This window comes from Oncorhynchus mykiss, chromosome 1 (genome assembly GCF_057628025.1).
Source record: "Oncorhynchus mykiss isolate SJ-2025 chromosome 1, ASM5762802v1, whole genome shotgun sequence".
NCBI lineage: Eukaryota > Metazoa > Chordata > Actinopteri > Salmoniformes > Salmonidae > Oncorhynchus > Oncorhynchus mykiss.
In genome coordinates, this window is record NC_143022.1 from 72309522 (window position 1) to 72331792 (window position 22271).

General features: G+C 39.3%; 1 protein-coding gene across 1 annotated transcript; it reads right to left on the bottom strand.

Moving 5' to 3' along the window:
• Positions 1-5075: 5075 nt before the first annotated feature.
• On the bottom strand, positions 5076-14684 carry vax1 (ventral anterior homeobox 1). Its single transcript, XM_090238778.1, has 3 exons — positions 13334-14684; positions 10917-11104; positions 5076-7160 (listed from the first exon to the last, which is right to left on the bottom strand). The coding sequence occupies exons 1-3, from the start codon at positions 13545-13547 to the stop codon at positions 6621-6623; spliced, it is 942 nt and encodes a 313-aa protein (XP_090094904.1). The 5' UTR covers positions 13548-14684; the 3' UTR covers positions 5076-6620.
• Positions 14685-22271: the final 7587 nt, after the last annotated feature.

The following is a 22271-nucleotide window of genomic DNA, read 5'->3' on the forward strand; positions in this document are numbered from 1 at the left end:
GCTCTCTCATCCATTTATATGCAGATGATACAGTCTTATACTCAGCTGGCCCCTCCCCAGATTTTGTGTTAAACGCTCTACAACAAGGCTTTCTTGGTGTCCAACAAGCTTTCTCTACCCTTAACCTTGTTCTGAACACCTCCAAAACAAAAGCCATGTTGTTTGATAAGAAGAATGCCCCTCTCCTCACAGGTGTGATTACTACCTCTGAAGGTTTAGAGCTTGAGGTAGTCACCTCATATAAGTACTTGGGAGTATGGCTAGACGGTACACTGTCCTTCTCTCAGCACATATCAAAGTTGCAGGCTAAAGTTAAATCTAGACTTGGTTTCTTCTATTGTAATCGCTCCTCTTTCACACCAGCTGCCAAACTAACCCTGATTCAGATGACCATCCTACCCATGCTAGATTACGGAGACATAATTTATAGATTGTCAGGTAAGGGTGCTCTCGAGCGGCTAGATGTTCTTTACCATTCGGCCATCAGATTTGCCACCAATACTCATTATAGGACACATCACTGTACTCTATACTCCTCTATAAACTGGTCATTTCTGTTTACCCATCGCAAGACCCACTGGTTGATGCTTATTTCTAAAACCCTTTTAGACCTCACTCATCCCCTATCTGAGATATCTACTGCAGCCCTCATCCTCCACATACAACACCCGTTCTGCCAGTCACATTCTGTTAAAGGTCCCGAAAGCACAAACATCCCTGGGTCGCTCGTCTTTTCAGGTCGCTGCTGCTAGCGACTGGAACGAGCTGCAACAAACACTCAAACTGGACAGTTTTATCTCCATCTCTTCATTCAAAGACTCAATCATGGACACTCTTACTGACAGTTGTGACTGCTTTGCATGATGTATTGTTGCCTCTACCTTCTTGCCTTTTGTGCTGTTGTCTGTGCCCAATAATGTTTGTACCATGTTTTGTTCTGCTACCATGCTGTGTTGCTACCATGTTGTTGTCATGTGTTGCTGCCATGCTATGTTGTCGTCTTAGGTCTCTCTTTATGTAGTGTTGTGTTGTCTCTCTTGTCGTGATGTGTGTTTTCTCCTATATTTTTTATTTTTAATCCCAGACACCTGTCCCCACAGGAGGCCTTTTCCCTTTTGGTAGGCCATCAGTGTAAATAAGAATTTGTTCTTAACTGACTTGCCTAGTTAAATAAAGGTTAAACAAATGTTAAAAATTAAATGTCAAGTAGGTTGATACATTGCTATGGTTTTATTTATAAAGCCCTTTTACAAAAAGTCGAACATCTTTACTTAACTTTAGACATTCGAGGGATGGCTAACTCTGGAAATGAATTTGGTCTCTACTGAGTAAGGTAAATCAGCTTTTAGTTTTCTTGCACCTTATTTGTGGAACGATCTTCAAAATGTTCTTACATTTGATGTTTTGATGCCTCTAAGGCAATTCAGAAAGCTGACTGAGAATTACTGATGAATGCTTGCATTTTGTGTTCATATTTTGATGTGTGTATTTACTGTAATTTATGTAATTCAGGGCTTATCTGTAAAATAGTATGACTCCCTAAAAAAAAAAAGGTTAAATAAAATAAAATTGACAGAGAGAAAAGAAGGATGCCTGTACAGAATAAAAAATATTCCAAAACATGCACCCTGTTTGCAACAAGGCAGTAAAGTAATACTGCAAATAATGTGGCAAAAGTAATTAAAAAGTTGTCCTAAAACAAATACACTCCATATTTTCAAGCATAGTGGTAGCTGCATCATGCTTGTAATTGTTAAGGACTGGGGAGTTTTTCAGGATGAAAAATAAATGGAATGGAGCTAAGCACAGGAAAAATCAACAATGTGTTATGATAGATTTTGATCAAGAAATCAGACTCGGTAACATCAATAGCAGAGTGTAACATTCATAATAGTAATTGTTCCTCTCCAAAGTAATAATGGAAATGACAATATTTAGAAAATTATAATATTTGTGTTCAGCAAAGCCTTTCCCTCGAAATGGCTATCTATGTTTCGACCTAAGACTTACAAACTCTTTTGGTAATATGTTCAGTCTCTGCAAAAAGCTTGTCAATTTCATATTACGTCCATGACTCCTCTTATTTACTTTATTTCGCCAACATGCCAATACTTAGAAGTCTGCTTTTTAGAGACACGCATAAAAAATGTCATTTAATTTTGTCTGTCCATTCTGTGAAACATTAAAGTTGTAATTTTGCATGCAAATGTGATGTCGGTAATGTTGGATTGGCCCACTACTCAAAGTAGTCTCATAGTTTAGACATGTAGGAGATTAGTCACTAAGGGTTTTTTCTCTTCTCAATCCTTTGATTGCGCATAATTGGATTAATTATTCAGTGAGGTTACCAGCCTGTCCAAGGTAGGCGGGTCACTTAACATTCTGGGAAGGACTAGGAAATCCTCTAGATTTGTCACACTTCAGGAACTGAGGTCACTAGTTCTCCCTGGTCCTATGTGGCATGAGAGAGTTGGCGCTTTGATGAGACCTGTTTACTTTCTAATCACCATACATATGTACAAACAGAAAGAGGAAAGAGGTGAACAAAAAGAACAAAAACAGACTGGATGCAGCTTTTCTTTCCTCCCAAGGCCTTAGCTTAAAGACAGGTCATGTGATGGGAGAAATGTGTTGGTGGTCTCAAGCTATGACACTCCCCCCAACAACTCCACCGGCTCCCTGACCCCCCTACTTACAAAATCTCCCGGCCTTCTGTCTAATTGGACTGCAGGAGAAGAGAGATAATGGGTGGGTGTAGGGGTGGGGGCATAAATGTGACCGTTTTTTTCTCCAGGGAGAGTCCCAAGACACAGTGGGAAAGGTAAGATTCTCTGCCTGCGTTCATACTGCTGGTAGACAAAAGGCCCTCAGTTTCCAATGCCACTGAAGCATCACTTCACTCACCCACAGCAGGGAGAGGGATTGATGGAATGGAACTGCATCTTAAAATTTTACTGAAGACCCAAGGCAAACATGCGCTGAACATTTTTATAAATATATATGGGATGTTAAAGCTGAACAGGGTGTTGTGTTCCCATGGTACCCCTAATGTAATAGGAGGTGCAGCATCAGCACTCTGAGATCAAATATTTAAATGGACACAGACTGTTCTCGTATCATCAGGTTTCCTTGTAGCATAAATTTCACGGTAACACATGACTAAAAATGTTCATTTTACTAGTTCAAAGTTAGGTATCAAAGTAAAAAAAGACGAATCCTTTTTATCAAATTCCATCCGCACACAGGGAAATAAATGTCCAACATGGAACCATAACTTAAGCCATATTGGATTACTCCCCTCTTTATATATGAATCACTGGTTGAATTGCCATATTTAAATTGTTGCTGTGGTAAAAGAGGGCTATAGAACTTTTAAATATGTGACAATAATTGACAGCCAATGTACCAGGTACAACTTAATGAACTTGGCTGATATAAGCTAACGCTATTACATTTGGGAAAAAAAACGTATTTTTATGCAATAATCATTGACTCAAATAAACAGAAAGCTGTTTGACACATGGTCGTACAATTTGGTACACATGTAGTATGGTAGAGCAGTAGCCATTCCAGGGGTATTATGCCATTCAGCCAGATGGTGGGCTATTTGCTTATTTGTTTGGAAACCCTATACTACCTTGATAACAACAATAATCACATTCGTCCCCAGACTTTCATGGATTTGACCACTGCAACTCCTTTTTTAAGAGACGTTTTTTGTGTTTTTTTTCTCCAGGGAGATTCCCAAGACACAGTGGGGAAGGTACGATTCACTCCCTATGCTCATACTGCTGATCGACAAAAGACCCTCAGTTTCCAATGCCACTGAAGCATCACTTCATTCACCCACAGAAGAGAGAGGGATGGACAGAATGGAACTTTGTCTTAAAATGTAACTTAAAATCACTGCAACTGCTTTTTAAAGAGACAGTTCCCCCCCCCCCCCCCCCCTTGTATGAAATCCCGGAGTGGGATTTTTTCCTATTCCATAGAAAACAGTACTAATGAAAAGTCCTCCAAGGGTTCTTGAAGACAGAGACTGCAAAGGCCCTTTTCGCTGCATTGCTTGGCTTCCAGACAACGTTTTTTCAGTGTCCATTTTGACAGATCTATAACACTTTTAACAATTGTAATCTTTCAACTAACCCCATCTAGTTCCGAAAGTTTATAGAAGTGAGTCAGACCATATATAGACCATATTCATTCCCTCAATTACATTTTTGAATTTGTGATTGGGCACATTTTTTGTTATATTTATGCATATTTTTTATTTATTTTTTGTTTAACATTTATTTAACTAGGAAAGCCAAATTCTTATTTACAATGACGGCCTACCCCGGACAACGCTTGGCCAATTGTGTGCCGCCCTATGGGACTCCCAATCCCAGCCAGATGTGATACAGCCTGGATTCAAACCAGGGATAGTAGTGACACCTCTTGCACTGAGATGCAGTGCCTTAGACCATTGCGCCACTCGGGAGCCCTAAGACTATGTACTCTCACTTCCTCCCCTCTATGTTATAATGATCTTTATCCAGTTAACTTACGAACATCTTTTCAAAGTCCTTTGACTTTAGTGGTAATATTCAAGAACACACTGTGAATACAACATTTTGAGAGAGTTGCACTTTTTGAAGTGCACTTTTCTTTCTATTAATTAAAGGGTAAAAATGTATCAACATATAACATTTATTTTTCTATGCTCCTATCATTATTTATTAAACTGTCTCACACGATTTGTTTATAGCAATTCCATCTGCAGCTCACTACATTTTCCCATGAGTGAGTGGTTAGGGTTTGGATTAGGGTTAAGGTAGCAAACAAAAACCCTCCCCCAAAACACGTATGCTACTGTTGAACACAATCCTGGTTACCAGCTTAGGGGGACTAATTCAATAACTAAAATGTCCTTCCCCTTGTGTCAGCATTTCCGTTATAGCGCTGTATGAGTTCACCATACGCTGAATAGGCTACAATAAGTAGCCCAAAATAATACATAAGAAGGTCTCTGCATAGGGCATTACACCCCATTTGAATACCAACAAAATATGAAATAAACTGCTGTTCAAACCCATTGTCAATGAAGGTACAACATGGCCTTTTTATCATAACTGGATTATCATCAAGACGAATCCATGAAAGAAATTGAAAAAACACACATGGCTTTTTTTGGTAGCCATATATATATATATATATAATATATATCCACACTCATTTCACAAAGTTCAAGATATTTCACAACAACAGCACCAAAGAGCTTTGATTGATTTATCACCCCCGTCTTTTACATTCATTCATTCATTATTTTGCAGATATACTAATCATCAATTCATTACAGACGTGAATAATTTACAATAAAATAACAATTTTAGGTACAATTCTCATTTTCTTTCTTTTCTTTTATACTACAGCCATGGTGACTGGTCTTAAAACATTTCACATGAGAAAAGCTGTTGTCTCAATTAAAGATTGCAAACCTTCTGCACCGTTTTCAATCCTGTCGCATCAAGCTCAATTCTGTATATCCAACTCTGCAAGCAGCATTCTGAAGTTCAAAAGCTTTCCCAGAACCCAATCTCTTTTCCCCACCCCACATTTCCAAGCTTTACTCCAACTCTTACCTTGACATGTAAATCTGGACTACCACTCTAATATTATTCAAATCACAGACGAAAAAGTGGAATACTGCATCTTTAAGACATGAAAGTCACAAATTTAGACTGTGTTAAAAATCATATTGGGAAAACCCTCACAGAACCATTTAGAAAACAACTAACACAGAACCATTTAACTATCATACTGTATGACAACATTTTTCTTTAGTTTGTTTTGGGCCAAAAATAAAAACAAATACAAACTGGTATAAAAGACTGTTATTGTAGCTTAATATTGGAAAACTGCATATGTAAATGGCATTTGCATGTTAAATACCTGTGTTCCTCATGAGTATCTGCAAATGGAAAAAGAGACCTGCGATATTTCCGTAAACAGAAATGTCATATTTGACAAAGGGCCAAATTAACTCCAAGTTCACCAGGCCGTCCTGAACTGACAGTCTGTCACCTGAATTGCACAAGCTGTAGTGCTTGATAACTCTAAGTCTACACACTGTGACACAAGTCTACCCAAAACAAGCAAATAATAAAACACAAAATCAAAAAAGGTACCGTCATGTTACACCCAACCACTCAAAAGCTTTGTATGTAATGTGTCAATTACCAGTTGCTAAACATTTGTGATGTGTCACCCAAACATAAACAGACTCATTTTCTGTGCTTTTTTGGGGATTACTATTGCAGATAAATACATGTGAGAAAATGTGGCTAAGAAATAAAATGCTGTTCCTTGGTAATCTCATGGATATTTGTTTCTCTGATCATTTGTATTGAAATTCAGAACTTGGAGATTCAATTTTAATTTAGTGCATAAGTAAGAATGAAAATGTATACATGTGTATGTTTTTGTTTTCCTCCCTCTGAGAGGCATCAGATGTTCAGTTTGATTTACATGAACAACAACCACAACACAAACAGGACAGAAGAGGGTGAAACAAACAAACTAAACCAAGACAATGAAAAACAAGGAGAACAACAAAACAAATCAAAATCCTTTGAAAAACATCATTCCAAAACGTTTTTGTCCACACTCTCCTTGCCATTGGTCCGTGAGTAAGGTTCAAAAGCAGAAGAGCTCAGATAGCGGGCAGACAGTTCCTGCAGGTTCCCGGCCAGGGAGCCGGCCATTGAGAGCGGGTTGGAGGACATGCGGGTGGCCACACTGCCAAGCAGAGAGGGCATGGGGAAGCTGAACAGGCCGTGAGCTGACGGGGAGCTCTGGAGGCCTGCCACCGTCCCTGAGCTCGTCACTATAGGTAGAGGGGGACTGCCGCCGGCCGTCCCTGAGCTGGCACCACTGCTGCTGCTGCTGCTTCCGTTGCTGGCCATGCCCATGGAGGGTCCTCGCAGGGCGGCACCCAGGGAGCCGTTGCCACAGTGCTGCAGGAGCCCCGGCAGGCCTGGTGGCGTGAGGAGCCGGCCCTGCTCCAGAAGTCTCAATACACTGCAGGTGGCCGCCGTCTCCGACACCACTGAGCGCAGCTCTGAATCTTTGCCCTGGTCCTTTTTCTGTTTTGTGCGTCGGTTCTGGAACCAAACTTTAACCTTGAGGGAAGGACAAAAAAAGCAGTAGAGACCTTCAACAACAGGGTCTATTTACAAAAGCCTAATTAATATACTTTGGTTAATATGGATTATTTTCTAATATCTGTAGGAATTTATTGCAACACCAATGTTTGCAGAAAATGACTGAATAATTTGGATTGTTGTAAATAATTACTAATTCCCTTGTGATCTCAGTATAGGTCACTTTGATGTCCACATGAATTGAATTGTGATAGTAATAACATTGGTAGCACGATCAGGGACTTAGACCAGGGGGCCCAGCTTCTACACCTTGACAGATTTAGTAGCTAATTTACAGAAATACGGATTCAATCAAAACCATAATGCCTTGTAAATATTTACATATCAATGTCACATTAATGGATGTTATCAGAGTCACACATATACAATACAGTACTGTTTGTGGTCTAAACTTGAACAAAACCTTCTGTAACGGGAGGCATAAATGACTTTAGAACAGATTTTTCTTCTAGTGAAATGCAGACTGTAAGATAAAGTAGCTAGAAATGAATCACATGTATTTCCATGACCTTAGGCATTTTATGAAAATGAAAAATCATTTTTGAACTCAAAGACATGAAAGTAACACAAGCAGGGTCAGATAGTAATGAGTATATATGTATGTGTGGCTGAAGTATACTGTAACAAGGATATGAGTATAAACAAAGTAAAGTGTGCATACAGATAAACATGGCTATCGTATTCCTATTCATGTGGATGAAGCAACAAATGTGTTTGTGAAGAGGCCATTTTGACGCTAATGAAGTAATGTTACCGTATTTGCATTGCACATGTTTGATAGTCATTCAACAATGAAAATAGACCTCTCTTTTTCCCATTTGCATTGCACATGTTTGATAGTCATTCAACAATGAAAATAGACCTCTCTTTTTCCCATTTGCATTTCATATATTTCTGTTTGATATATTCTATTCCTTTTCCAAAAAAGGATAATTGGAGTTCGTATTTTTTTTGTTGCGGTTTTCTTCATGTATTTCCCCACCTCTATCAAGTCTGTGGCAATTAAATCTGATTGCTTTCATACGGACCATAATTAGAGTGAATGTGTCTCAATCAATGAGCCTCCAGCTACAGTACCTCAAACGGCAGCTACTTCAATCACATCTGAATAGCATGTTTTCCTCCATGTAGTTGTTGTAGATAAACAACTCAGTACTTCTCAAGGTTAGTTGGTCAATCTATTTGACACTCTGGAAGTAAGGAATTACATTATGACCATATTCCCTCATGTTATAAGAATATCCGAAATGATTGGTGAACATCTTTTATCTGAGAGGATACATTTTCAACAAGGTCCAACAAGGGGCTCTGAAGCCAGCGACCCAAACAAAGATGATTAGGTGTGCACACTTCAGCATATGGCTGTCGTTTCTTAATGTAACACCCCAAGAGTGCATTGGAACAAAATGTTAATTTCATGATGCCATCATTAGAGACCACTTCATCAACGAATGAAGGAGACATTTGAAGATTTAATGCAATCAAGGAGCATGGCGGCGTGCAACATTTAATGTTGCATGTGAAAATACATTAAGAAATTCAAGCCTATTGTCCTCCCTATGAATGGGGACCTAAGGGCTGTGTGAAGTCTAAAGCACCATTATTCTATTCTAAAAACCACCAAAGAATTCTGAATTCATTGTGTGCTGACATGGTAAACTACATGAATACTGTAGCTGAATACAAAATACATGCATGAAATGTATTGGTCCAAATGTATTGGTCAGGAAAACATTTATTTATCATGGTAAAATGTACGTATGTATGTATGTGTGTATGTATATATATATATATATATACACACTCAAGTATAAATTCCCCGAGATCAATATGAATATTTCTTGTAATGATCAGAAATGTGTGACAGAAACACGTGTCTATGCTGTGACTCAGAAAATAACTTTGCATAATGCTCCCTGGTCTGACCTCTGTCCAAAGTCAAGCTTGTTTAGGTCCACTGAAACGTTCATGATGTACGTAATAAACGTAAGGTAAATGTGGCTGACTATGCCATTAGCCAGCTTGCAAGATAAACTAAGAAATAAAATTGTGCTACAAATATTTTGGACTAAGCTCTCTGAAGCAGAGAGCAAGATTTCCCTGAAGTGAAAATTATACATTGGAGGGTGACTAAGCTTGGTATCTTGTCGAGAACGAGCAGACAAGTGCAAATACAGTTCACCCACAGTAGGCGCAGTGTGACCTTTCCCTGACCCCACAGCTAAGCACTTTTTTCTTTTTTTAAGGCCTGTGGACTAGAAACATACTGTTTCTGCACTGAAAATAAGCCTCCTTTATGCAACAATTTAGGCTAACAAGGTTATAGAATTTGTTGGGATAACAGTGATATGAGGTGCATAGTTCACTAGGCTAAATACAATGAAAGAGATTTGATTTGATTTGAGTTTTGTATAGGATCATCACTTAACTTAATACTATTGCTAGAGCTATATGATCAGTGAAGCAGTCTGCAGTCTGCCTTTTTCTAAATGATCTTTAACTAATCAGTCAGCTAAATAGAAAATGCCAGGGTTATAGTAAAACTTGTAAAGATTGTATTGGAATGGGGTATGCTTACAGAAGTATGATGACAATATAGAAAGCATTGCGTAAGTGAGATAAGTGTGTGTAATCATACACTCTATGTTTCACATTTGAGATAAGATGTTGAAATACATAAGGGTCGTTCCACGAATAGAGTGGCCTTTATGTCCATGTGAGATTATCTGTGTACATTTTGATTAACCACTAAATACTCCAATAGTAGTGTTTTCATGTTTGTCCGACTTCTAGGAAGATTGTAACTCACTTAATTTATTTTTATTTAATTTAACTAGGCAAGTCAGTTAAGAACAAATTATTATTTTTAATGACGGCCTAGGAACAGTGGGTTAACTGCCTTCCTTGTTCAGGAGAAGAACGACAGATTTTTACCTTGTCAGCTCGGGGATTCGATTTGGCAACCTTCCGGTTACTAGTCCAACACTCTAACCACTAGGCTACCTGTCGCCCCTTAACCCCAAGATTTCACCAAGTTTTCACCATCCTTGTAAAGCCCTAGTTCTTTTGTTGCTTTGAAAAAGTAATTTCTGAAGATGATTATTTATTTACTGTGATTTAGTGTTTAATATTAAACATCTAACATTGAACATCTAATAGTCAAATAATATTGTAAAAGTAGGTGAGCTGGTTCTACTCCTTTTGGCCATTGGCCGGGGTTTTGTTGTAGAAAACTGAGTACAACGAGCATAACATGTCATGCCTGTTACACTAGATCGATAGGCTAGCTAAATTTTTTGGAAAGCTTGCATTCAATTGCCCCTCCCTGTTGTACACAACAAGCTTCCATTTCCCCTGTCTCAAGGGGAGTTACTGTTGATTTAAGATGAAATCGTCAACTTTGTTACGGTCAACCCTGTTACGGTCAACCCTATTACTTTAATTGACACTTTTATGGTCTTTTATTATTTTACTTAACCTCTTGACATGGGAAAACATATTTTTTATGAAGTTGAACAAGTGCTCTTTATGACAGAATGTTAAATTGGGGTGAAAAAGAAACAGTTATTATTTTACAAAATTACACTACCCAAAAGGCACTCTATTCGTGGAATGACCCATAACATATCTATGATAACACAGAATGTGGATTTGGTATTTATTTACTGATGGCCAGAGTGAAATAGGTACATGTATTGTGTTGCTTGAATTTACCTGCGTTTCAGATAGATTTAGCTGGCGGGCCAGTTCTGTTCGTTCCCTCCCAACCACATACTGGCACCTCTGGAACTCCATCTCCAGACGATAGAGTTGCTCTGCGGTGAAAGAGGTCCGGGTTCGTTTGGGACGGTCCAAATCCAGTCCCTTTGGCAGAATGATCTCTCGGATAGACCCTTTTGCATCTACAAAAAAGAACAAGTGACCATTGAAGATTTGTCAATGATAACTATATTCAAAATGTAGAAACACTCTTGGCTCATCATTATCACAACATCAGAATGACCATTCATCATTTTTAGTAATGTGTGTAGGCCTTCTGTTGTCCATGAAATGACTGATTACCGTCAATGGAAGACTTAGGTCTTGTTGCAGTGCATAGCATAAAGCTATATGAAGATATCGAGGATGATTTCATGTTTGCAAAATTTAAAAATGAACCATTCAAGTATGCACATGAATATGGTACATCATTTATATGAATGCATCAAACACACAACATCAACCACAGTAATATGCATAACTAAAATTAACACACTGACATTTTCCAAACCAACTAGTGTACTTTCAAAAAATACTAGGGGATAACCTCAACCACATTAAAAGCAGTCAAAAATAACAATTAATTCATTTGAAAAAGCACCGTTTACAGAAGAAAGTTGATCAAATGTATAAAACAAATACAAAATACAATGATAGATTTTTTTATTTCATTGTGATCATTTCCTTTGGTCAACCCATTTAATTGCATCAATACTCTAGTCTAGATGATCATATTTTAGCATCTCAATCAGTACTCTCTCCTAAATAGTAAACTAACCTCAAAATCGTTGTTTTCCCTATAGTTTTCTACAATCAAAATGTAGTGTGTAATTAAAAAGTTGTACTTTTGTCATGTAAACAGAAAATAATTCAAGGATATACCTTTAGATAACGTGATATTAATTTTATAACTGTATGAGCTTTTAATGACTTAATAAAAATAGAGAAATGAGGAATAAAAATAAGGAAAAAAACATTTCTTAAGAATTTACTCAATTAACTAAAATGAACTACTACTTTTTAAATTGTGATTATTTCTCCCATCATCTAAAAGCAGCAAAAGATAACCTGAAAGTACATAAACATTTATGTTTGAATTTAGTTTCGTTGCTAAATTATTTCCATAACAATCAGCAAGGATATATTCATGTTTTCCAACAGTCTCTATGTTTGACCACCTGTGTTAAACAGATTAAATAAATGATGTGTGCTTATTCTGCTACAATTTAGCCCTGAGGCCAGACGACACTCAGAAAGAGTACTAAAACAACATAACAATTAACTCATTTCTTTTGTATTAACTGCATATGGAATACCTTCTATTATTTAGAACAAGTTGATGTAAGCAAATGCATTTTACGTCCATTATTATTACTTATTCATCATCTGTATCAGAATGCGATAAGATAGTGAAAACGTGTGTATTTTATGATTTGAAACTTCTGTGAATATTGCTTTCAAATGAAATAGTATTTTCATGGAGAGAGATAATATAGAGTAGCATGAAATTCATCCTTCATTTTAAAACCAAATGTACAGTACTTAATATCTTAAATAAATGTGCTCTATGATTCTAGAAGTGTGCTGTATAATTCAATTTTGGAAGAAACAAAATTGTTGTGAACGCAAACCATTTTGATGGGAGTATATCACAGGGGTAAAATTCGTAACATTCAAAATACATAAAAATGTGCAGATAGTACATTTTTACAAAAGTGAAAAAAAAAAAAATGTTTGTATTTACTTTGAATTCAAAATGGTTTAACAAAAAAGCCAAAAATACTTTTACAATGACTAAAACTACCATGAGACCGATAAGAGTGAGTGGGGGTGTGTGTTTTTAAAAACATTTTCTTCTTTGGCATAATGTTGCACTCTCAACCGAGAACGCCCCGGAAGCTGCAAAAGGGACTATAGCGCATTGTTAACTGGTAGTGACTAATTTCCTGTGCTTTTTCTGAAAATGAACGAGTGATAAAAACAACAAAATAAACCAAATAGCGCTTGGGAGAAATTTGCTGCTTTGTGTCAAATATATAAAGTCAAATAAATAAGTTTAACAATTCTAATGGTTGGGAAATTTTAGTGATCCAATACCTCAAATATTCTGTACATACAGTATAAAAACAGAGCATTTGGTTGTGAACAATGGAGCAGTATGTCTGTAAAAACCAAAAGCTATTTCTATCCTTCTTGAGCATACACAAAGCCAATACCAGAATCCCATATCCAAAACATCCGTCTGGCAATTCAGCATATCTCACATAGCAAACGATCTTATTTCATCCTGTGGATACATATAAAGTAAAGCAAATGAACAAACAGAGTCCATACACTGCAACAGGAGTAAACATGAGTGGAAATCCTCTCACCTCGGACAAGTATTCTCCGGCAGTAGTCCGGGTCCCCCGTCCCCCGGTTTTTCTCACAGCTTTCCACCGTCCCAGATGGCGAGAAGGACTCCTGCTGATCCTTTAGGAAGGTTTTGGAAAGGTTTCCCTGGGAATCCTTGCCGTCTTTCCCATCCTTTATGCCATTCTTCAGCCCCATCCCTGGTTCAGGCTCTTGGTTGTATCTGACCTCCATACTAACTTATCCTCTTCAATGTTTCTTTCTTTTTTTCCTTTGTCAGGTGAAGAAAACAGGGATTACAGAGAGTATTGCACGGTGTGTTGTCTCGACAGTGTGGCTTTGTTTTAAAACAGCACCTTTTAGACCAGAGAGTCACCTACCTAATGTTCGGGGAGCGCTTTCCTCACCTGCCAAGGTGCCCGATTATCGTTGTCCAACTCACTTGCCCAATGATCATGGACTTATCCCTGAAACTCAACAGCCTTGTTACATACACATCAGGCTGATAGATGATCTCCAAATAATCAGAGCCATGGACCGACGCACACTCACTGTTTCAATTGATTACGGTAATTTTGCTGCCTCCACATTTGCGTAGCCTCATGAATACACTAAATTGTTTGGGAAATATATCAGGTCCTAATGGAGGGGTTTGCTCGCTCCGTCCCTCTCTGTCAGCCAGGGAATCAAGAAAAATGATTGGTCTCACTTTGCAAAAAAAGCCTTCCTGAGCACACAGACAGAATCACAGAGGTACGACACTTCCAGAAAAGTTCCCAGGCACTTCATTCTTCGACCCCAGAAACATGGCCAGCCATTTTCAGCGTTTCTCCAGTGTTGGTTGTCTGGCCACGATGGCTAACTTTAATCGCATTTACTGTGTCTTTCGCCAATGATCGTCCCTCTGCAACATACTGCTCTCACCGCTATAGTGCTATCCCAGGCAAGTGGGAGGGAGAGAGGGATAGAGAAAGAGAGAGATAGAGAGAGAGAAAGTGAGAGCGAGATGAGAGAGAGAGAGAGAACAAGAGAGAACGAAGAGAACGAGAGAGACTGAGATAGAGAGAATAAAGGAGAGGCGGAGAGACAGAGGATACAGAAAAAAGTGAATACACCCCAATTGGAATTTGTACTGGCCACGACAGCTGATTCACAAAAATCACCCGGCTCTGCTTCACAGGAACTGTGTTCAAGTTTCCTGTGTTGACCCACGTCACTCGGCACGACAAACAACAACAGCACGACGAGTAGCCCACAGGTCCTTGTCATTAACGCTGCGTCCCCACCATTCATATATATGCACCACAGAAGCAGTCTGTTGCACTAATACAATCTTAACCTGCACGATCTGAAAAACACAAAAACGGGACAAAACTTGTCATTAGTGCCTACACTAACACCCCTGGAACGGCCCCCCTCTCCAGCACTCTCCTTCCACCCCGCTACCCACCCACCAACTTTTAGCTATTTTCATTGTCAGAGCAACAATATCTCAGGGAACAGCAGTTGCCAGTAATCCAATAAGACCATTGATTAGGCTACAATGACTCAATTCAAACCAATGGCCTTGTGCAAGGAACATTCTCCGGCCCTTCTCGTCACCTTGTGGGGCCAGAAGCCCTCTTCAAGCTGCCCCCCTCCCTGAACACCATTCATTCCTTTATGGGAAACAGAGAGGAAAAGGAGTGAAAGATGGCAATTATCTAATTGGACTATTAACAAACAATTCTGTGAGTGTGGCTGCCAGGCAGCAAACTTGGGGTGGGTTTAAGGGCCTCATGTTGGACTAACTTTATTCACTGAGTGTTTGGGGGTGGCTGATTGGAGTGGAGAAGGAGCGATTGTTAAATAAAGGTAAAAAGGGGCTAAAAAGAAAGCGACTGAAGGGGACTCCTGCTTCTCAAGCTGTGTTGCTGAGCTTCAGCCTGGGAAACAGCTTGTCCACGCAGCACTGTGGCCTCTCGGGTTCCAACAATGGCTCATCTTGAAAAATCCGGTCCTCAATGGACAGTTCTACAGCAATATTGCAAAGACAGTACCGCAGAATAGTATGAATATAATGTTGAAATGCAAAATCCATGTTAAAGACCGGAAAATAGTATGCACATTCAACATTTTGAGTATTCGAAAATCAATGGGTGGGCTTGTTGGGAAATGAAATGCTCTATTTTTTGCCTTAGCTACTTGCATGTCATTTCGCAGGCTTCACTGCTAGTTTTACAATAATTCCAATGTTTTCATCACAATGTGTTTGTTGTGTTTCTCATTTTTAATTATGAGCTCACTTGAAAGCTTTGCATACATCAAACAAGGTAGCTCTGTACCTGTGTAGTAATGTTGTAATTACTATAGTAACAACATTGTATTAACATGCGGTTAATCACTTTGTAATGGTTATGGGGTTAAGTGTTCTTTGTTAGTGAAATAAGGAACAGTCAAGATACAGACACCCTGGACCCACTCCAATTGACATACCGCTCCAACAGATCCTCAGATGACGCAATCTCATTTGCACTTCAACACTGCCCTCTCCCACCTGGACAAGAGGGGAAATTACTATGTGAGAATGCTGTTCATAGACTACAGCTCAGAGTTCAACACTGGGGACCCTGGGACTGAACACCTCCCTCTGTAACTGGATCCTGGACTTCCTCACGGGATGGCCCAAAGTGGTCAGTGTAGGCAACAACGCCTCCGCCATGCTGACCCTCAGCACGGAGCCTCTCAATGGTGTGTGCTTAGTCTCCTCCTGTACTCCCTGTTTACCCACGACTACATGGCCACGCACGACTCCAACCACACCATCAAGTTAGCTGACAGTAGATAGATAGACTGGTAGATCACCGACGGTGATGAGACAGCCTACAGGGAGGAGGTCAGAGACTTGGCAGTGTGGTGCCATGACAACAACCTCTCCCTCAGAGGTAGCAAAGCGCTAAAGAGGGTGGTGCGACAGCCCAGTACATCACTGGGGCCTAGCTCCCTGCCATCCAGGACCTCTATATCAGGCCGTGTCAGAGGAAGTCCCAAAGAATTGTCAAAGACTCCAGCCACCCAAGTCATAGATTGTTCACTCTGCTACCATCCAGCAAACGGTACCAGACCATTGGCTCTCATGACCAACAGGCTCCGAGACAGCTTCTACCCCCAAGCCATAAGAACGCTAAATAGCCATAAGAGTGCTAAATAGTCCGGATAACCACAATTATTTACCTATCTGCACCGACCCTATCTTGCACTGACTCTATGCACACTCACAAGACTATATATACACACTATATAGAGTACCAACACTCATACACACACTACATTGATACTCCCACACACATTCACAAACACACATACACAACACAAGCGCACACACACAGACACGCACACACATGCATATCAACACAACACAAACACACATATACGCACTCATACGAACACACATTTTTACACTCATCATTTGCTACTGTTACTCTGTTCTTTATTTTAGTCTTATTATCTATCCTGATGCCAAGTCACTTTACCCTGCCTTCATGTACATATCTACCTCAAATACTTCCTACCTCTGCACATTAAGCTGGTACTTCCTGTATATAGCTCCATTCTTGTGTATTTTATTCCTCTTGTGCTACTCATTTTCCTTGTATTATTTTTTAAACATTTGTTGGGAAGGGCTTGTAAGCAAGCATTTCGTTAAGTCTATACACGTTGTATTCGGTGCATGTGAACTCCATTACTATGCAATCAGATTTCAATAACTAAAATGCTCCGTACTAACATGGTTATTACGCAAGTATAATAGCAAGTTTATGTAAATTGTTACCAGAACCAGCAAGTACGCTAATACTGGTCAAAGTGCGACTGGTTGAGCACAATATGAAGAGGAAGCCACTGGTTGTGCTGCGGGTGTTAAATGTGCATAGCCTTCCCCAGTATCAGTCCTGGCAGAGCAGTGTGCCTTCGGATCAGATGGCAAAAGCAAAACGAATACACTTAGAGGCTGCACCCCATGGTGCATCAGGTTTTCCACTCTATCCAAAAAACAAGGTTACATCACTCCCAATAACGGGCATGAGACATAACAGTCTGAGTAACAGTAACATTTTGCCACAGAAATAGCACTCTCCTTTAGCATTATCCTCCTACAAATACAATGGTTTTTTGCTTATAAGAATCACAGATAAAATCATTTATGGTGGGAAAAAAACCTAAAGGTGAGAAACGTTACTTACTCTGCTCGTAAGAAGCAATTGGTTATAAGATTGTCAAAGTTGTGTGGTTTGAATTTGTTTATTTTAAGAGAAGTACATTGTGGTACACATTATTCACGTATGTACAGTTGAAGTCGGAAGTTTACATACACTTAGGTTGGAGTCATTAAACCTCATTTTTCAACCACTCCACAAATTTCTTGTTAACAAACTATAGTTTTGGCAATTTGGTTAGGACATCTACTTTGTGCATGACACAAGTAATTTTCCAACAATTGTTTACAGACAGATTATTTCACTTATAATTCACTGCATCACAATTCCAGTGGGTCAGAAGTTAACATACACTAAATTGACTGTGCCTTTAGACAGCTTGGAAAATTCCAGAAAATGATCTCGTGGCTTTAGAAGCTTCTGATAGGCTAATTGACATCATTTGAGTCAATTGGAGGTGTACCTGTGGATGTATTTCAAGGCCTACCTTCAAACTCAGTGCCTCTTTGCTTGACATCATGGGAAAATCAAAAGAATTCAGCCAAGACCTCCACAAGTCTGGTTCATCCTTGGGAGCAATTTCAAAACGCCTGAAGGTACCACGTTCATCAGTACAAACAATAGTACGCAAGTATAAACACCATGGGACCACGTTGCCGTCATACCGCTCAGGAAGGAGATGCGTTCTGTCTCCTAGAGATTAACGTACTTTCGTGTGAAATGTGCAAATCAATCCCAGAACAACAGGAAAGGACCCTGTGAAGATGCTGGAGGAAACAGGTACAAAAGTATCTATATCCACAGTAAAACGAGTCCTATATCGACATAACTTGAAAGGCCTCTCAGCAAGGAAAAAGCCACTACTCCAAAACAGCCATAAAAAAAGGCAGACTACAGTTTGCAACTGCATATGGGGACAAAGATCATACTTTTTGGAGAAATGTGCTCTTGTCTGATGAAACAAAAAAATAACTGTTTGGCCATAATGGCCATCGTTATGTTTGGAGGAAAACGGGGGAGGCTTGCAAACCTGAAGACCACCATCCCAACCGTGAAGCACGGGGGTGGCAGCATCATGTTGTGGGGGTGCTTTGCTGCAGGAGGGACTGGTGCACTTCACAAAATAGATGGCAACATGAGGCAGGAAAATTATGTGGATATATTGAAGCAACATCTCAAGACATCCGTCAGGAAGTTAAAGCTTGATCGTTAATGGGTCTTCCAAATGGACAATGACCCCAAGCACACTCGCAAAGTGGCATAAGGACAACAAAGTCAAGGTATTGGAGTGGTCATCACAAGGCCCTGACCTCAATCCTATAGAACATTTCTGGGCAGAACTGAAAAAGCGTGTGTGAGCAAGGAGGCCTACAAACCTGACTCAGTTACACCAGCTCTGTCAGGAGGTATGGGCCAAAATTCACCCAACTTATTGTGGGAAGCTTGTGGAAGGCTATCTGAAACGTTTGACCCAAGTTAAACCATTTAAAGGCAATGCTACCAAATACTAATTGAGTGTATGTAAACTTCTGACCCACTGGGAATGTGGTGAAAGAAATAAAAGCTGAAATAAATAATTATCTCTACTATTATTCTGACATTTCACATTCTTAAAATAAAGTGGTCCTAACTGTCTTAAGACAGGGAATTTGTACAAGGATTAAACGTCAGGAATTGTGAAAAACTGAGTTTAAATGTATTTGGCTAAGGTGTATGTAAACTTCCGACTTCAACTGAATGTATAGCTCTATGGCAGATGGTAGGGAAACTACCCCTAATCTTTCCCAGAACTTTCATCACCAGTATCCCACTTACCACTATCCTATCATATAATATGCATCTGTAGCTTCATTCAAAACCTCTTTCAGAACACCTAACAGCAGCAGCCCCAATGACATATTGGTCATCATGGGTGGGCTAGCGACTGTTTACAGAAAAGGCCAAGTGCAAGCAGGGCCACTACCACAACCAGTTCTAGTAATGCCATAAAACATTCATCATGATCACAGCCAGCATGATTGTTGGGAAGGTTCAGTATCAGAACCTTGCTCCTTCAGTGTGATTGTGTGTGTATAGTGCAATGGATTGGAAATCAGAGAGAGGGCATTTCAATATCCTTCCAACAATCAAGGAAACCAGAGGTTTGCTCTAAACAAATTTAATGCCTCGATAGAAATGTATGTGTTTTACAAACAGACGCCCAGAAATCAAATAGACCTGCAGGTAAAATATACATTGGTTCAATGGTGTGGCTTGACATTTGTAGCTATCTAAAATATGAAATGGTAAATGTGTCAACACATGTCCCAGACAATAACATCCATCTGTATTTCTATTCTAATTCCTTTATGCTGCCTAAACAATGGTACTCCTGGCATTAGTGAAGAACCTGCTCAGTCAACAGAGAGAACCTGAGAACTCTCTTGTTGTAGGTCATTAATGCCTAATTACCAAGCTTCCCAGTGTTTTCTGTGGGTGATGTTACTTGGCACTCACTAACAAAGCCTCTAATAGTAGTTAATTTGCTACCAGGGGATAGACCTTCAAAGTCTTTAAATTTTTTTCAAAATGTTCTATTGAAGGTAAATGCACGTATTTAAAGAGTTTTACGTTTGCAATTAGCATGATTATGTCCTGCACAGCAGTGAAGCCAACTGTTTTCCAAACTGAACTCTGTTGTAAGGAGCTTATTGTACATAGGTACCTAGGGGACTGCACAGTGAGCTGAGCTGGAGAGTCTTGTTGGGGGTTTACAGCATAGCACAAGCTGTCATTTTTATCCTGCTTTGACATTTATATTTTCTTGTCAAAACCCTTGAGCCTTTACATTGGAGTGCTTTTGGTTACAAGTGATATTTTGAAAATAAACTTGCCTCCCAATTATACTCAACATTTTGAGAAGTGGGTTTGCACTCAGTGTACTGGGGTTTAAAAATGACCAATTGTGACAAGTGAGCTAATAATTGGGATGAATGAGTTTGTATTGGTTCAGGTGCCATATGTTCTTAAAGGTCCTTGCTGCGCCAAAATAAACTCTGTTGTTTTCAAAAAGCAGGGCGTGAGCTAATCTTATGCCCTTTCTCAATCATCAGGTTATAAAGACGAAGTACTGTAAACTTACAGTAAGTTTACAGTACTTCGTCTTTATAACCTGATGATTGAGAAAGGGCATAAGATTAGCTCACGCCCTGCTTTTTGAATCCTAACGTATACTACACGGAACACTGAAATGTAGCCTGTAAATGAAGTGAGAGAAAGAAAGAACTTGATATTTAATGTCTTGTTGTACTGCTGTTTCATTTAACAAGGCCTAAATAAATTATGTCTTCATATCAAGAAACAGAAATGAGGCAACATAATCATAACCAATTCATATTCCACCAAAGGTTTACCATGAGACCTGTTCTCCCCTCTATGAGCTCAGTGAGGGGGAGGGAGAGGCCGAGGAACAAAAGCCAGCAAGAGAGGAGAGTGAGGGGAATATTTCAATAGGTTCAGTCTTAGAAAACAAAGGTGCTATCTAGAACCTTAAAGGGTTCTTCGGCTGTCCCCATTGGAGAACCCTCTTAAAGAACCATTTTTGGTTGCCGGTAGAATCCTTTTTACAGAGGGTTTTACATGGAGCCCAAAAGTGTTCTACCTAGAACCAAAAAGGATTCTCCTATGGGGACAGTCGAAAAACCCTTTTCAAACCCTTTTTTCTAAGAGTGTAGGCGCTCGTCACACACCAGGCTTGTCCCTATGTAGTGACTGTTCCACAACTGTACATTGCGTAATAGGTACAACTCACAGCAGGAGTAATCCTCAGTAATTCTCTATCACGTAATACAGTTAAGATGAGGTTAAATGGAGAGCACCACAGCCTCCCCCACTCGGCCTCCCATGTTTCCAAACACTCCCAAAGATTTACCCCAAAAATCCATCTGTGCGCCTGAAATGACATCTATTGTTGGGTGGGAAAAATTATCTATTTTAAAAGCCTTTATGGCGCTTTTCATCAAGACTGTCATCCTTAGTCGAAAGATATACAGTGACTGACAATGGCACATAAGTGTTCCAGAGATACAAAGGAACAGCTCAAATTACACCTGTAGCAATTACTACACCGATAAATTATACAGGACAAAGAGTGCAATCTAGAATTCCTCGGGAATACTGTAGAAAAATCTAAGACCCATACTTGCTTCATCATAGCTTTTAAGCAGTCTGGTAATGTAAAACATTTATTGTATTTTAAATAGTAGATTAGTGCATGCACACTTTAATGTTTTATTTCTTTATATATATATATACCAGCCTCCTGACTATTCAGAATATCCAGAATATTGAAAGATACACCTGTCAAAGTAAAATATTTATATTTTCAAATCAATTAGAGATAAAATTGTATAATGTTTTTGTTATTCTCCTGGCTACTCTTCATTGTACAATAAGATCAATTAAACTGTGGGCCTAGTCATACTGATGTGGAGTGATGTAACACAATGGTTTTAAAGACCACAGCACAATCGGTTCAACACAAAGATATCATAGGAAGGTAGGCAGACAATACCCTCAGGGTGAAAACAAGGTGTCACTTTGTATTTCCCTCACCATCTTGTGACCAACGGCATGAGTGTTCACATGGAGGCCTGAGATGCCTTCACCCAGACAGAACATGAGAACTGTATTGCATGTGAGTAATAACAAACAACGAATATGAAATCTGAATGAATTCAGACTTAAAGGGAACGCTGTAGTCTTGTAATGTGGAGTTAGAAGTGCA

What these genes read in the sequence shown, in the direction of transcription:
- vax1 (XM_090238778.1), bottom strand. Translation starts at nt 13,547, where the DNA reads ATGGAGGTCAGATACAACCAAGAGCCTGAACCAGGGATGGGGCTGAAG. An exon ending in CCGGAGAATACTTGTCCGAG is followed by an intron (nt 11,105 to 13,333) that starts GTGAGAGGATTT and finishes TCTTTTTTGTAG; the next exon opens with ATGCAAAAGGGTCTATCCGA. An exon ending in TAAATCTATCTGAAACGCAG is followed by an intron (nt 7,161 to 10,916) that starts GTAAATTCAAGC and finishes CCTTCCCTCAAG; the next exon opens with GTTAAAGTTTGGTTCCAGAA.